At 44.7% G+C, this 17,500-nt stretch overlaps 1 protein-coding gene across 2 annotated transcripts in view; it reads left to right on the forward strand.

Moving 5' to 3' along the window:
* LOC114545791 (uncharacterized) overlaps positions 1–17,500 on the forward strand; it is a 64,205-nt gene that overhangs the window by 3,427 nt on the left and 43,278 nt on the right. Inside the window, exons 1-6 of one of the 2 annotated variants that reach the window (XM_028564317.1) lie at positions 4,257–4,323; positions 7,790–7,920; positions 8,601–8,689; positions 9,539–9,638; positions 11,829–11,872; positions 13,551–13,628. In XM_028564317.1, the coding sequence (XP_028420118.1) occupies positions 4,263–4,323; positions 7,790–7,920; positions 8,601–8,689; positions 9,539–9,638; positions 11,829–11,872; positions 13,551–13,628 (503 nt within the window). In that variant the 5' untranslated portion in view covers positions 4,257–4,262. Of the gene's footprint in view, positions 1–4,256; positions 4,324–7,789; positions 7,921–8,600; positions 8,690–9,538; positions 9,639–11,828; positions 11,873–13,550; positions 13,629–17,500 lie in introns of those variants that run through there. The other variant, XM_028564316.1, reaches the window with a different exon arrangement.

A 17,500-nucleotide genomic window follows, 5' to 3' on the forward strand; every position in this document is an offset into this window, starting at 1 on the left:
GAAAGCATTGACAACATTGTTTGTGTACACAGATTTACTAAAAAGAAACGTTTTGAGCAACTCACCGCAGCTGTTGTTGTTTCCGGCCACTACCACCTCGGCAGTCAAAACGAGTTGATATCCGAATGCGAATGGATGGACTCCATATGAGGCTCCTTTTTCAACTACCAGGTCAATATTGTTTTTCAATAACAACAAAACAACGACTTATCCGTGCATTTATATGAAACTAAGCTTTAGGAGCTTTCCGTCTTTACTCTCCTCCCTGGTACGTCGCATTCGGAAATCAACTGTTTTTGACTGATAAAATGGCTGCGGCCGGAAACAACAACAGCTGCGGTGAGTTGCTCAAAACCTTCCTTTTTTAGTAAACTCTTGGTACACAAACCTTGTTCTCAACACTTTTAAGGTGTAGAGCCCCAGGTGATACTTGAAGCAAAGTTCCATGTTGTGTCGAGTCTTCTCAGTGTTTTAAAAATAGCTATTTTGAGGCTAGCATGAGAGTGCCCCCTAGCACTCCCATTCAAAAGGCCATTTGACCCAAAAAACGAAGCTTAAAAGTGGCGATTCAGTCCTAAATATGCTTTTACACTAAAGTTTGACTCACGTACATTCACAAAAATACCCTAGGATTCATTTTGGCAAGAGTTACGCTTTAACCGATGACCGGTACGGGCTGTCGATTTTCCTGAGCCGATATTTGGAGCCGATACTGCTATTGTAACCTCAATTTACATCATAAAAATGTAAAACCCTGCCACACTGGATTTGTTTCCAGAATCTGCTCTGCCATTTCTTTAAAAATATTAAACAAAAACACAGATCAGCGTCACTTCTGCACTCCTCTTACATTCACATCACCCAAATTATGTGTGCGATGTGCATCATATGGATGGGTGCACTGCATATGGTTAACTGTGCAAGGCTAAAAGGCTTTCATCAACATCTACAACACAGCCTTAATGAGGCATTGCTTGCTGACATATATTATAAGACAAGATATAATCAGGTCATCACAAAATGTCCTCATGTCAACACATTTAAATAATTTAAGAAAACAATAAACCTGAAAAGTAGCCATTGAAATAAAGTGCTTGATTTGTAATTTAAGACTGCAATGGTACTAGTGGGGGGAGGGGCAGTGCACGGTCTGCACGTGAACTGCAGCGTCTCCAGAAACATACAGCTGCCTGTGGTGCTGTGTGCAGTCATTGAGAAAAGTTGTTCAAGGAAATTCCCATGATGCACAGCAAGTTAAGCTGAATTCATAAAAATAGTTTAGGCCTTTTCTCAGATAAGCAGGAACACAGGAAAGGTAGTTGAAGTTGCACAACAGTCGAGGAAGTTGCGCACACACAAGGTTGCAACACACAGACACGCACACACACACAGGGACACACAGACACACACACACACACACACACACACACACACACCCACAAAGACACACACACTCACACAGACAGACAGACACACACAAAGATACACACAGAGACACACGCACACACACACACACACACACACACATATACACCCTCTCTCTTATCTCTGGTTGTTTCCTCTCCTCTCTGAATAATGTGTGCATGAAGACATGTAAGCCTCCTGTGGTTTTAGAGTCATGTAAAGGACATTGATTACTGGATAGAGAGCTGATGCTGCAAAGTTTCCTCTGAAGTTGAGATAAAGAAGTCATGTTTGTTTAAAAATAAATTAAAAGAGCAGCTGCTGATGAGGTTTTGGTGTAGAACGTATATGAGCTGAGTGGTGTGAGTGTTAGTCGACCTCAGGGCAGAATGGCTGCAGTCACAGAGCTCTCCTTCCTGCTGTTTGCTCACATTAACAACATCCATGCACAAGAACGGATCATCGTCCAAAAGGAAAGGACCAATTACACCTTCAACCTCCCCGAGAACACAGACTGTTGGTGAGGAGAAGCTCGTCCTGTGGGACACCTCTGACCTCCGGTCCAACAACCCCTCAGTACCTGAACGTGACGCATGACAACAACATCACTATTACTGTTTGTACTACTCTACAAGATGGGAGAGTCATCAGAGCGAGACTTGGAGAAACAGTGGACCTGCCATGTTATAAACCACCTACAAATCTGGTCCAGTGGCTCAAACGTGACTCTAGATATGAGCAAGAAACATGGAGCAGAGTTTTTGGGGACAATACGACATCAGCGATGGACAATGTTAGAGGAAGATACCAAGTGGTGACGGACACATCAGCTCTTCGTGTTTCCAACATCACAGCAACAGACCTTACAGAGTACAACTGTCTGGGGTTGAACCAACAGCAGTGCGTTAGCAGTCAGACTGTAGAGTTGAGACAAGAGTTGTATGAGATGATCTACGGCTCAGTGGGAGAGACCGCTATGTTCCCGTGCACTGTCGCTGACTCCACTGATGAACAGCCCCCACATTGGTCTAATCGGTTCTCTGGCCAATAACTACACAACCAGACTGTGCCTTCAGTAGACCAAAACTACTCGCTGGTGTTTTCATCTCTAATGTTAAATCACTCCGCTTGGTACCTCTGTGAAGCCTCTAGGAGAGAGCAAATGTATTATCTGGTGGTGTGCCCCAAATTTGGCCCCCCTGCTGTAGAGCTCTTCTCAGAGGGAGAAGAAGACACTCTCAGGTGCAGAGATAGGGGAAAGGATGAGGTGCATGAATGGTTTATCAAGTCAAGCCGAACAGAGGGAAGAATCTTTAGTTTAATGCATCAGAGCATGAGCAGAGTGAGCAGGTACCGTGATAATGGGAGCTTGGTTATCTCTAATATCTCAGTGGGAGATGCAGGGGAGTACTGGTGTGCAGTTATTGACCAATATTATCAGTGTGTGTCAACCAGCAGAACTGTGTTGGTGTACATGGAGCCCTTTGGGATTTACTCCACTTTCTTCAAAGTGCGATGCTCAGTGCTCAGTGTCCTGCTGCTGATGCTCGGTGGGGCTGTAGTCGCTGTGAACCTGAGGACACGGAGAGGAGCGCAGCTTTCAGCTCAGAGAGAGACTTAATATGCATATATTGTCATTTCATCATTGGCTTTAATACAGCCTGGTATACACTGGCTTTAATATAGCCTGGTATACACTGGCTTTAATACAGCCTGGTAGACCCTGGCTTTAATATAGCCTGGTATACACTGGCTTAAATATAGCCTGGTATACACTGGCTTTAATACAGCCTGGTAGACCCTGGCTTTAATATAGCCTGGTATACACTGGCTTTAATATAGCCTGGTATACACTGGCTTTAAAACAAGGGAGGGGACACATTCATGCAGAGAAAACATTTAAACTAGAACGCAAAACAGAAACAACAATCAGAAATGATGGGAAATAACACTTAAATACCCAATGATTATTATTATAATAATATAAAATAAGTTTTATCATCTGTATTAGTATATTGTGGATATATGTAGATGATATTATATTGTATATATATTGGGTTAGTTGATGTTTTCTTGATATTGTTGTGAATTTAACATGGGAATTAACTTTTTAACATTACTGTCACCCAAGAGTTGTAATACAAATAATTTACCTTTTATGTGTGTGTGTGTCTGTGTGTGTATGTGTGTTGTGTTGTTTGTGTGTGTGTGTGTCTCTGTGTATGTGTGTGTGTGTGTTCCAGATGTTTTATTTTAAATCTAAAGATTATGTGATGTTGTATATTATATATGAAGGAATATGAATTGTCTTTAGTGCATTTATAATAGTCGTATCTTGCAGTGTTAGTGTTATAAACTTGTTATTATATCTTGGTCTATATAACTATAACCTATTGTCTGTGTAATAAACATTATTAATGAACAATAAAACTTGTTTTGATTGTGATTTCTTATGTTAACTTTCAGTAAGTAAAGTTGATTTCTAGAGCACATTCAAACACAGATTAATCTGACCACAGTCCTGTATGAAAAATGTGTCTTTATCCCGAGATATAAAAACGGAAATGGAGGGAGCACATCAGGTATCTGAAGGCAGCAGCTTCCACCGTTGTGGAGCAGCAACTGGAAAGGCTCTGTCCCATATTTGGCTGTTTACAGATTATCTGTATCTGTGTTTTATTTCACCAATAACCGGTAAAGTTAATGAAATAAAAGGTGTTGTACTTTGTCTCAGCTACAGCTCTGAGTCTCTCCCTCTGCTCCCGTGAACTCACCACTGACAGTCTCACTTCATGTCCCGCCCACTACACTATCTGGTTGGTCGATGTTAGACGTGTATCAGCCAATCAACACTCACCATGACATGCAGCAGCCTCAAGCTGAACTGCACCCGTCTGACCCAGAAAGACTTTCCCATGTGTAAGAATCCTGTGGTTTTTAGAGCTGATGCTGCAAAGTTTCCTCTGATGATGAGATAAAGAAGTCATGTTGCTAAGTTTCCTCTGATGATGAGATAAAGAAGTCATGTTGCTAAGTTTCCTCTGATGATGAGATAAAGAAGTCATGTTGCTAAGTTTCCTCTGATGAGGAGATAAAGAAGTCATGTTGCTAAGTTTCCTCTGATGATGAGATAAAGAAGTCATGTTGCTAAGTTTCCTCTGGTGATGAGATAAAGAAGTCATGTTGCTAAGTTTCCTCTGATGAGGAGATAAAGAAGTCATGTTGCTAAGTTTCCTCTGATGATGAGATAAAGAAGTCATGTTGCTAAGTTTCCTCTGATGATGAGATAAAGAAGTCATGTTTGATAAAAAAAATAAAGAGAAGCCACTGATGAGGGATATCGAGGACGAAGAAGCTGAGTGGTCTCAGCGTTTGTCGACATTAACCTTTTTAACCATCCCTTAATCCAGTGGTTCTCAAACTTTGTCGGTCATTCCCCACTTTGGACAAGGTGGAATTTTCAAGCCCCACCTGCCCCCATCGGCCCAACACAATGCTAATGAAATACGCAACAAGCTTAAACTGTTCCAATTTATTGAACAACTAGTATCAGTATAGTAACAAGTTGTATCTAAATACAAACTAACAATCTACATCCAATAACAGCGAGTTCAAAAATAAAGAAAATAAAATAACAGCTGTGTTAAAATTTGTATCAAGTTCAAAAATAGAAAATAAATAAAAGTGCCACTTTGCAATCTGTTAAAAGAAAAGAAGAGAAATTCATTTCGGCAAGTGAGGTCTATTTATCCCTGAATTAGTGGCTGCAATGAGCCTGTTTTGCATTGCACAATTTCTCAAACTGGGGTTGCAGGCTTGATACTGCCACTCTCAAGTCATGCTCAATGTTCAGCTGAGATCTGTACTTTGTTTTCAGTGAGGCAACAGCTGAAAAGCCCATCTCACAGAGATATGATGTGGCATAATAATATAATATAATCCAATAATATAAGATATATTACACTGCATAATGAGCACTTTTACTTTTGGTACTTTAAGTACAGTATATTTTACTTAAGGACAATGTTGAATGCAGGACTTGTAACTGTTAAGTAATTTGTAACTCTACAACACTGTTTTTTCTACTTTTACTGAAATACATGATGTGAGTAAGTCTTCCACCTCTGGAAATCACCAACAACAGTCGTGCATGAATAGCTGCAGCAGTGTTTAACACTGAAAACACACCGCTCAGTACAGCATTTACTCGGGGCTCTTAAGTTTTAAGAGAAGGCTGTGACAACTTTTGTTGAGGAAGTAACCTCCTTAAATGTGCATATGACAATTATTCACCTCAATGATAAATTTATTAATTTTAATGAATTAATACACCCCTGGACTGTAATATTTCAGATGTGTTTTGACCAAGATTTCTTGCTCATGTTCAAAACTTTGTGCACATTCAAAATATATCTGTGTTCTCTGAGATTTGGAGGAGTCGTGATATTTTGAGAAAAATAAAGTACCTAAAAAAAAAAAACTATAAAATAATCTACCTGCATCATAGTCTGCTGTGCGTTACGTGATTGCTGTGCGCTGATACGGTAGATCTCAGACCTTCTGACAGACTCAGAGCCCTGTTTGGGAACGTTTAGGGAAGTGTCTGTACGCTGCTCTATGCTTTTTTCTCATTGGTTGTTGCGTTAAATCTTACCCAGATACAATAGTGCTATTTTCTGATTGGCTATTGTATATGTATAGCCCCTTTCTATTTTTTTGATTGGCTGATAAGTGGCAGGCTCGACTAAGAGCTCCAGGGGAGACACGTTTGATTCCTGTCAGTTCCATAGTGAGAGCGGCGCGCCAGAAAACTTCTGGGCGCTGCAGAATATTAAATATGTTATAAATAGTTTTTCCGCGTGAGAAATACAATGTGTGGTGGGAGTGCGTGACAGTCACGCTCAATGTGTGACACTTGAGAGCCCTGGTTTACTTGCAGCTCTGCTACAGTAGCAGCGAACCTTTAACGTTACCTGCCGGTCACATGGTCTCTAAACAGTCCGCTCACGGATCAACAGATGTTAGAGTCCGGCGGCTGCTCGCTCCGTTTGTTATGAGACGCACCGAGCAGATTAATGGAGCCGCTCGGTGTTTGACTAGCTAATAATCCGTTAGCCTGTTATCTTTAGCTTTGTTTGAAGGCGCCGAGTGGCCAGCCAGTCTCCGACACACCCGACACATTCATCACATCCTCCGATCAGTTTAACCGCTGTTTTGTTACGGTATGAACCTAATCCTAGGGAAGGCAAACAATATAAGGTCTTTGTAACGAAATCCAAGACTTTGTATACCAAATTCAAGGCTTTTAAGGCCTTAATTTGAGACGATCAAATGTAAGACTTTTTCAATGCTTTTAAGACCCCGCGGGTACCCTGACACACACACACACACACACACACACACACACACACACACACACTCTAGTCTAGTGGAGGTCTTGCTCCTGATTCCGGGAGATTTGATCTCATTTGCGGGCGTCAAGGAGCCGCTATCAATATGCGGGAGACTCGCGGGAAACTTCCTGGACAGTTGGGATGTCTGGATAAAGATATAAAGGCATAAAAAGGAAATTTACTCCAGTTTGGCGCGCCCCACCTGTCACGTCTCTATTCCCCACCAGTGGGGCGCGCCCCACACTTTGAGAACCACTGCCTTAATCGAAGACACCAAAAGTACAAACACACGTTCTTCTTTTCACTTTGTTTCCAATTCTGCAAAATACACTACACACTGTTTCTTACATTGTTCAAGAGTAAAAACACTTTCTGAAATTTTCGGTTTATTTATGCTAATTTCTCTCTCCCCCGACACACAGGCGTGCACACACACACACACACACACACACACACACACACACACACACACACACACACACACACACAACCACACATACAGACACACACACACACACACAGACACACACACACAACCACACATACGGACACACAGACACACACACACACAGACACACAGACACACACACACAACCACACATACAGACACACACAGACACACAGACACACAACCACACAACCACACACACACAGACACACAGACACACAACCACACATACAGACACACACACAGACACACACACACTGACACACACAAACACACAGACACACAACCACACACAACCACACAACCACACATACAGACACACACACAACCACACATACAGACACACAGACACACACACAGACTTACACACAACCACACATACAGACACACACACAATCACACATACACACACACACACACACACACACACACACACACACACACACACACACACACAGGTTTGTGGCCCTATCTTTGTGGGCACCCGTCATTGACATAATGCATTCCCTAGCCCCTTAACCTCAGGTGTGCCCGTTTCTCGCAGGTATCCGCGTGGTCAGTAACGCCGGAGGCGTGAACCCTCTGGCGTGTGCCGACGCCATACGTGACGTCATCGGGAAGGCCGGCCTCGACCTCAAGGTCGCCGTGGTGACCGGTGATGACCTCATGCCTCATGTAAGGTCTCTATAGCAACAGCAGCATCGTCGTCTTCATTATTATCGTCTTTCTTTTGATGACGAATTTAAATGTAATCATTTTCTTTTCCCTTGTTTTCTGTCTCCTCCGGTTTCCTCTCTTGCTTCCTCCTCTCCTCTCCTCTCTCCTTGTCTCCTCTCCTCTCTCTTGTCTCCTCTCCTATTCTCTCTTGTCTCCTCCGCTCTTCTCTCTTGTTTCCTCTCCTCTCTCCTTGTCTCCTCTCCTCTTATATCTTGTTTCCTCTCCTTACTCCTTGTCTCCTACGCTCTTCTCTCTTGTTTCCTCTCCTCTCTCCTTGTCTCCTCTCCTCTCTCCTTGTCTTCTCTCATCTCCTCTCTCCATGTTTCCTTTCCTCTCTCCTTGTCTCCTCTGCTCTCTCCTTGTCTCCTCTCCTCTCCTCTCTCCATGTTTCCTTTCCTCTCTCCTTGTCTCCTCTCCTCTCTCCTTGTCTCCTCTCCTCTTCTCTCTTGCTTCCTCTCCTCTCCATGTCTCTTCTCTCTTCTCCTCTCTCCTTGTCTTCTCTCCTCTCTCCTGTCTCCTCTCATCTCTCCTGTCTCCTCTTCTCTCTTGCTTCCTCTCCTCTCTCCTTGTCTCCTCTCCTATTCTCTCGTTTCCTCTCCCCTCTCCTTGTCTCCTCTCCTTGTCTCCTCTCCCTTCAGAGAAACAGCCTCTCTGAAGTAAAGATGGCGGATGATGGCAGCAGACAACATTTACCTAAAACTCTCCACAGTATGAACGCTTACCTCGGGTACAGCACTCTCTAAAGACACGATTGGTTGTTTTCTCTCTCTCTGTTTGCATAATATAACTCTCCCTCTCTCTCTCTCTCTCTCCCTCCCTCTCCCTCTCTCTCTCTCTTTCTCTTTCTCTCTCTCCCTCTCTCTGTCTCCCCCCCTCTCTCTCTCTCCATCTCCCCCTCTATCTCCCCCTCCCTCTCTCTCCCCCCCTCTCTCTCTTTCCCCCCTCCCTCTCTCTCTCCCTCTCTCGCTCTTCCCCTCCCTCTCTCCCCCTCTCTCTCTCCCTCTCTCTCTCTCCCCCTCCCTCTCCCCCCTCCCCCTCCCTCTCTCCTCCTCCCTCCCTCTCCCCCCTCCCTCTCTCTCCCCCCTCTCTCTCTCCCCTCCCTCTCTCTCCTCTCTCTCTCTCTCTCTCCCCCCCCTCTCTCTCTCTCTCCCTCCCTCTCTCCCTCTCCCTCTCCCCCCCCCCCTCCCTCTCTCCCCCCTCCCCCCCCTCTCTCCCCCCCCCCCTCTCCCCCCCCCCTCTCCTCTCCCCTCTCTCTCCCCCCTCTCTCCCTCTCCCCCTCTCTCTCCTCCCTCTCCCCCCCCCTCTCCCTCTCTCCCTCTCCCCCTCTCTCTCCCCCCCTCTCTCCCTCTCCCCCTCTCTCTCCCCCCCTCCCTCTGTCCCCCCTCTCTCCCCCTCCCCCTCTCTCTCCCCCCCTCCTCTGTCCCCCCCTCTCCCTCCCCCCCTCTCTCCCCCCCCTCCCTCTGTCCCCCCTCTCCCTCTCCCCTCTCTCTCTCCCCTCCATCCCCCCCCCCCCCTCTCTCCCTCTCCCTCTCTCCCCCCTCTCTCCCTCTCCCCCCCTCTCTCTCTCTGTGTTCAGAGCTCTTCCTATCCGGAGCTGTCTGGACCTCGGGGCTGACATCGTGGTGACGGGCCGCTGTGTGGACAGTGCCGTAACTCTGGGGCCTCTCATGCACACCGTACGTTAGAAACCCGTCTCGGAGCTTTTCCTTCTGTGTGTGTGTGTGTGTGTGTGTGTGTGTGTGTGTGTGTGTGTGTGCATGTCTATGTGTGACGGTGTATGTGTGCGTGCGTTAGGGGCATTGTGTGTGTGTGTGTGTGTGTTTGTGCGTGTGTGTGTGTGTCTGTCTGTGTATCGGTCTGTGTGTGTGTATGTCTGTCTGTGTGTGTGTGCGCATGTGTTCTTGTGTGTGTGTGTGTGCGTGCGTTAGGGGGATTGTGTGTGTGTGGGTGTGTTGGGGGATTGTCTGTGTGTGTGCGTGTGTGTGTATGTCTGTCTGTGTGTGTGTGTGTGCATGCGTGTGTTCTTGTGTGTGTGTGTGTGTGTGTGTGTGTGTGTGTGCTGGGGGGGATTTTCTGTGTGTGTATGTCTGTGTCTGTGTGTGTGTGTGTGTGTTCTTTTATGTGTGCGTGCGTTTGTGTGTGTGTTCTTGTATGTCTGTCTGTCTGGGTGCGTGTGTTCTTGTGTGTGTTTGTGTGCGTGTGTTTGGGGGATTGTGTGTGTGTGTGTGTGTGTGTGTGTGTGTGTGTGTGCGTGCGTGCGTGTGTGCGCGTTGGGGGATTGTCTGTGTGTGTGTGTGTGTGTGTGTGTGTGTGTGCATGCGTGTGTTCTTGTGTGTGTGTGTGTGTGTGTGTGTGTGTGCATGCGTGTGTTCTTGTGTGTGTGTGTGTGTGTGTGTGTGTGTTTTTTATGTGTGCGTGCGTTTGTGTGTGTGTTCTTGTATGGATGTGTGTGTGTGTATGTCTGTCTGTCTGTGTGCGTGTGTTCTTGTGTGTGTGTGTGTGTGCGTGCGTTAGGGGGATTGTGTTTGTGTGCGTGTGTTTGGGGGGGATTGTGTGTGTTGTTTTCTGTGTGCTTCTGTGAAAGTCTAAATAATTAGTTTTGTGGTTGTGAGGAGACACAGTTTTTGATAATTGATTCATTTCCTGGATCAGATTTCAGGTCAATCTCCTTGTTTTCAGTTTTTAATAATTTGTGGAGTCCCTCAGGGAAACATCCTGGGCCCTCTGTTCTTTCTATTAAAGGTCCCATGGCATGGAAATGTCACTTTATGAGGTTTTACATTACATACCATTAATATGCGTTCCCCCAGCCTGCCTATGGTCCCCCAGTGGCTAGAAATGGTGATAGGTGTAAACCGAGCCCTGGATATCCTGCTCTGCCTTTGAGAAAATGAAAGCTCAGATGGGCCAATCAGGAATCTTCTCCTTATGAGGTCATAAGGAGCAAGGTTACCTCCCCTTTCTCTGCTTTGCCCGCCCATGAGAGAGAGAGAGAGACATCATGGAGACCTCTCTCCTCCTCAATAGCTACAGACACAGAAATGGCCCATCCTAAGGAAAGCTCATTATGGGACTGGCTCCAGTGGCTGTAATTCTGCACCAAGCTGAATTTCGGGAAAGAGACTTCAGATACAGTATTAGGGGACCACTAAGGTCTATATAAAGAGACTTCAGATACAGTATTAGGGGACCACTAAGGTCTATATAAAGAGACTTCAGATACAGTATTAGGGGACCACTAAGGCCTATATAAAAGAGACTTCAGATACAGTATTAGGGGACCACTAAGGTCTATATAAAGAGACTTCAGATACAGTATTAGGGGACCACTAAGGTCTATATAAAGAGACTACAGATACAGTATTAGGGGACCACTAAGGTCTATATAAAAGAGACTTCAGATACAGTATTAGGGGACCACTAAGGTCTATATAAAGAGACTACAGATACAGTATTAGGGGACCACTAAGGCCTATATAAAAGAGACTTCAAATACAGTATTAGGGGACCACTAAGGTCTATATAAAAGAGACTTCAGATACAGTATTAGGGGACCACTAAGGTCTATATAAAGAGACTTCAGATACAGTATTAGGGGACAACTTTATTTTCACTATGAATTGGATAATGACAGCCTTTTATCAAAGTTTGGAAACGTAACAATATCCGAATGAAGTTTGGTGTCGGTCTCTTTGTTCTTTTTTTTAACTTTCTGAGTTGATCGACTGAAGATTGATCACTCGTTTTGAGAACTGATTTCATTCCAGGATGGATCTGCTGTTCTGGAAAAGTCTAAATAATTAGTTTGGTGGTTTTGAGAAGACACGGTTTAGGTTTATATATATATTTTTTTATATCTGTTGCAGTTTGGATGGGAAAAGACTGACTATGACCTGCTGGCAGCTGGGAGGTACACACACACACACACACACACACACACACACACACACACACACACACACACACACACGCGCACGCACACAGACAAACAAACAGACACACACGCACACATACGCACAGACACACAGACTCACACAGATACAAACAAACACACACACACAGCCACAGACTCACACACACAGCCACAGACTCACACATACAGCCACAGACTCACACACACAGCCACAGACTCACACACACAGCCACAGACTCACACACACAGCCACACACACACACACACACACACACACACACACACACACACACACACACACACTTTTAACACCTATTCAGAACATGAGTGCACATCAGCCTCTTGTGGTTAAAATGAGTATTACAACATCTAAACAACTAGGGAATGATTGTCACTAAAAACAAAGAGGTTGACCTGACTAAACAGAGTCGTAAACGCAGGAGAGGAAACGGTTTGGATCCAGTTTCTCCTCTCTTACTCCTCAGTTTGGATCCAGTTTCTCCTCTCTTACTCCTCAGTTTGGATCCAGTTTCTCCTCTCTTACTCCTCAGTTTGGATCCAGTTTCTCCTCTCTTACTCCTCAGTTTGGATCCAGTTTCTCCTGTCTCACCTCTCAGTTTGGATCCAGTTTCTCCTCTCTTACTCCTCAGTTTGGATCCAGTTTCTCCTCTCTTACTCCTCAGTTTGGATCCAGTTTCTCCTCTCTTACTCCTCAGTTTGGATCCAGTTTGTTCTCTCTCCCCTCTCAGTTTGGATCCAGTTTCTCCTCTCTCACCTCTCAGTTTGGATCCAGTTTCTCCTCTCTCCCCTCTCAGTTTGGATCCAGTTTCTCCTCTCTTGCTCCTCAGTTTGGATCCAGTTTGTTCTCTCTCCCCTCTCAGTTTGGATCCAGTTTCTCCTCTCTCCCCTCTCAGTTTGGATCCAGTTTCTCCTCTCTTACCCCTCAGTTTGGATCCAGTTTCTCCTCTCTTACTCCTCAGTTTGGATCCAGTTTCTCCTCTCTCACCTCTCAGGGCTTCAGTCTGTTTAGCATACAGTCAGAATCATAGAGATGGCTGTCATCACTGGCTTTAGATCTGACCTGAGAACCTTTACTGTCTCTGTGTGTGTGTGTGTGTGTGTGTGTGTGTGTGTGTGTGTGTGTGTGTGCGCATGTGCATATGCGTGTCTCTGTGTTTGTGTGTGCGTCCGTGTGTGTGTTTGTGCATCTGTGTGTGTGTGTGTCTGCATGTGTGTGTCTTTGTCTGTGTGCGTGTGTCTGTGTGTATGTGTATGTGTGTGTGTGTCTGTATCTTTGTCTGTGTGTGTCTGTGTACATGTGCGTCTGTGTGTGTCTGTGCGTCTGTGTGTGTCTGTTTCTTTGTCTGTGTGTGCGTGTGTGTGTACATGTGCGTCTGTGTGTGTCTATTTCTTTGTCTGTGCGTGTGTGTGTGTGTGTGTGTACATGTGCGTCTGTGTGTGTGTGTGTGTGTGTGTGTGTGTGTGCGTGTCTGTGCGTGTCTTTGTCTGTGTGTGTGTCTGTGTGTGTCTGTGTGTGTCTGTGCGTGTGTCTGTGCGTGTCTTTGTCTGTCTGTCTGTGTGTGTGTGTGTGTGTGTGTGTGTGTGTGTGTGTGTGTGTGTGTGCATGTGTGTGTGTGTGTGTGTGTGTGTCTGTGTGTGTGTGTGTGTGTGTCAGTCTTGCAGGTCACCTGATCGAGTGTGGAGCTCAGAGTACAGGTGGGATCTTCACCGATTGGCACATAGTTCCTGACTGGTAAGACTGAGAGTTGAGGGGCGTTCAGGGACCTCATGGATTTATGGGTATTTGTTTATGCTGTTTTTGTATGATATGTGGTGTTTGTCTATATATTTGTGCATGCATTTGTGGTATTTGTCTATATATTTGTGCATGTATTTGTGGTATTTGTCTATATATTTGTGCATGTATTTGTGCATGTAGTTGTGGTATTTGTCTATATGTATGTGCATGTATTTGTGCATGTATTTGTCTATATATTTGTGCATGTATTTGTGGTATTTGTCTATATATTTGTGCATGTATTTGTGGTATTTGTCTATATATTTGTGCATGTATTTGTGCATGTATTTGTGGTATTTGTCTATATATTTGTGCATGTATTTGTGGTATTTGTCTATACTGTATATATGTGTATGTATTTGTGCATGTAGTTGTGGTATTTGTCTATATGTATGTGCATGTATTTGTGCATGTATTTGTCTAAATATTTGTGCATGTATTTGTGCATGTATTTGTGGTACTTGTCTATATATATTTGCATGTATTTGTCTAAATATTTGTGCATGTATTTGTGTCTATTTGCCTATATATTTGTGCATGTATTTGTCTAAATATTTGTGTATGTTTTTCTAGATTTATTTGTGGATGTTTTGTGGTATTTGTCTATGTATTTGTATATGTTTTTCTATATGTACTTGAGGTATCTGTCTATATATTTGTGGATGTATTAGATGTGAGGTGTTTGGTGTTTTTAGCCCCCAATATCGCCTCCCAGGCAGCGCTGCCTGGGAGGCGCTAGGATTAGGCCACGGTTAGGGTTAGGTGCCTTGAAGTCGCTGCTGGGGGTTTACAACCCCATCGAGCTAGATGTGAGATTAATGTTGTTTCTCTTCCAGCCCTGATTAAATAAATAAAATCCAGGCTTGTACATAAATAAATACAGGGCTGTTGAGTTCACCGTGGAGGCTGTTTGTCTGACCGTTTAATCTCTGAACTCCCTGTCACTGCCCGATGTGAGTCGAGCACAGATTTGACTTTGCGCCAGGTGGCCTACAAGATGCTAACGGCTTCTTGAGCTAACGATAGCAATCAAACAATCCTAGACAGCTAAACCATTTTTTAAATGACTGCTGCTGCTGGCTACAAGTTAGCAATCAAACACAACAAAGGCTGTCATTTGAATGGCGTTTTGAGCTAACGTTGGCATTTTGAGCTAAGGTTCCTAATCTAACAATCATAGATAGCTAAATCGTTTTTGAAATGACTGCTGCTGGCTAGCTACAAGTTAGCAATCAAACACAACAAAGGCTGTCACTCGAATGGTGTTTTGAGTTAACGTTGGCATTTTGAGCTAACGTTAGCAATCTAACAATCCTAGATAGCTAAAACGTTTTTGGAATGACTGCTAGCTACAAGTTAGCAATCAACCACAACAAAGGCTGTCACTTGAACGGCATTTTGAGCTAACGTTAGCATTCTAACAATCATAGATAGATAGCTAAAACGTTTTTGAAATGATTTCCATCTTCTGTTATTGTGTGTAAAGAGAAAAGTTTATTATTTTATGGATTTCACAAATTTCAGTAAGACACGCTATGCAACCCTTGTTAACACATACATGGTTATTTTTACAAACCGAGATATTTCCTTCGTTTACACGAGAATTCTCCTCTGAAACCGAGTCTTTTCTAAAAACTCGGCCAGAGTAGAGATTTTTGAAATCTACGTTTGCATGTAAACTGAGACAAACGGAAGTTCAGGCAGCCGAGAGAGAGAGAGAAAGAGGAAGTGATTGGTTGCTGTTGTTGCTGTTTTGGGGATTCTGATTGGCTAACGTGTGCTCGAGGTTCTCGTTAACACCGCCACCTACAGGTCAGGCGTGGTCTTGACGGCATATATACACACGGGTACGTGTAAACAAACACTTTTCTGAAAACTGACAGCTGTGCACAATGTTATTTTTGAAAATGGAGAGGTTGAAATGTCCGTTTTTGAAGATAGCCGGCCACGTGTAAACGTAGCATTAGTAAACCGTTTAAATCTGAGCATGCGCGACTCACATCGAAGGGGGTAAGCTTCGCTTCAGAACTCGTAGCTCCTATGGCGCCATTTTGATGCTACAAAGAGATCACCTCCTGTTAGCATTCCATTGACTCCCATTCATTTTGACGTCACTTTGACAGCGAATAACTTTACATCTGAAGCGTTTAAAGACTCTTTTTGTCCATTGTTTATTTCTAAAGAAACACGACAGTAACAGTGAAAGTAACATGAGCTGACCTCTGTGTTTTGGTGACAGTAACATGAGCTGACCTCTGTGTTTTGGTGACAGTAACACGAGCTGACCTCTGTGTTTCGGTGACAGTAACACGAGCTGACCTCTGTGTTTTGGTGACAGTAACACGAGCTGACCTCTGTGTTTGGTGACAGTAACACGAGCTGACCTCTGTGTTTCGGTGACAGAAACACAAGCTGACCTCTGTGTTTTGGTGACAGTAACACGAGCTGACCTCTGTGTTTCGGTGACAGTAACACAAGCTGACCTCTGTGTTTCGGTGACAGTAACACGAGCTGACCTCTGTGTTTCGGTGACAGAAACACGAGCTGACCTCTGTGTTTTGGTGACAGTAACACGAGCTGACCTCTGTGTTTTGGTGACAGTAACATGAGCTGACCTCTGTGTTTTGGTGACAGTAACACGAGCTGACTTCTGTGTTTGGTGACAGTAACACGAGCTGACCTCGGTGTTTGGTGACAGTAACACGAGCTGACCTCTGTGTTTTCGGTGACAGTAACACGAGCTGACCTCTGTGTTTGGTGACAGTAACACGAGCTGACCTCGGTGTTTCGGTGACAGTAACACGAGCTGACCTGTGTTTGGTGACAGTAACACGAGCTGACCTCGGTGTTTCGGTGACAGTAACACGAGCTGACCTCGGTGTTTCGGTGACAGTAACACGAGCTGACCTCTGTGTTTCGGTGACAGTAACACGAGCTGACCTCTGTGTTTCGGTGACAGAAACACAAGCTGACCTATGTGTTTCGGTGACAGTAACACAAGCTGACCTCTGTGTTTTGGTGACAGAAACACGAGCTGACCTCTGTGTTTTGGTAATAGTAACACGAGCTGACCTCTGTGTTTTGGTGACAGAAACACGAGCTGACCTCTGTGTTTTGGTGACAGTAACACGAGCTGACCTCTGTGTTTTGGTGACAGAAACACGAGCTGACCTCTGTGTTTTGGTGACAGTAACACGAGCTGACCTCTGTGTTTTGGTGACAGTAACACGAGCTGACCTCTGTGTTTTGGTGACAGTAACACGAGCTGACCTCTGTGTTTTGGTGACAGTAACACGAGCTGACCTCTGTGTTTTGGTGACAGAAACACGAGCTGACCTCTGTGTTTTGGTGACAGTAACACGAGCTGACCTCTGTGTTTTGGTGACAGTATCACGAGCTGACCTCTGTGTTTTGGTGACAGTAACACGAGCTGACCTCTGTGTTTTGGTGACAGTAACATGAGCTGACCTCTGTGTTTTGGTGACAGTAACATGAGCTGACCTCTGTGTTTTGGTGACAGAAACACGAGCTGACCTCTGTGTTTTGGTGACAGTAACATGAGCTGACCTCTGTGTTTTGGTGACAGTAACACGAGCTGACCTCTGTGTTTGGTGACAGTAACACGAGCTGACCTCTGTGTTTCGGTGACAGAAACACAAGCTGACCTCTGTGTTTTGGTGACAGTAACACGAGCTGACCTCTGTGTTTCGGTGACAGTAACACGAGCTGACCTCTGTGTTTTGGTGACAGTAACACGAGCTGACCTCTGTGTTTTGGTGACAGTAACATGAGCTGACCTCTGTGTTTCGGTGACAGTAACACGAGCT

Source organism: Perca flavescens, chromosome 19 (genome assembly GCF_004354835.1).
Source record: "Perca flavescens isolate YP-PL-M2 chromosome 19, PFLA_1.0, whole genome shotgun sequence".
In the NCBI taxonomy this organism is placed as follows: Eukaryota; Metazoa; Chordata; class Actinopteri; order Perciformes; family Percidae; genus Perca; species Perca flavescens.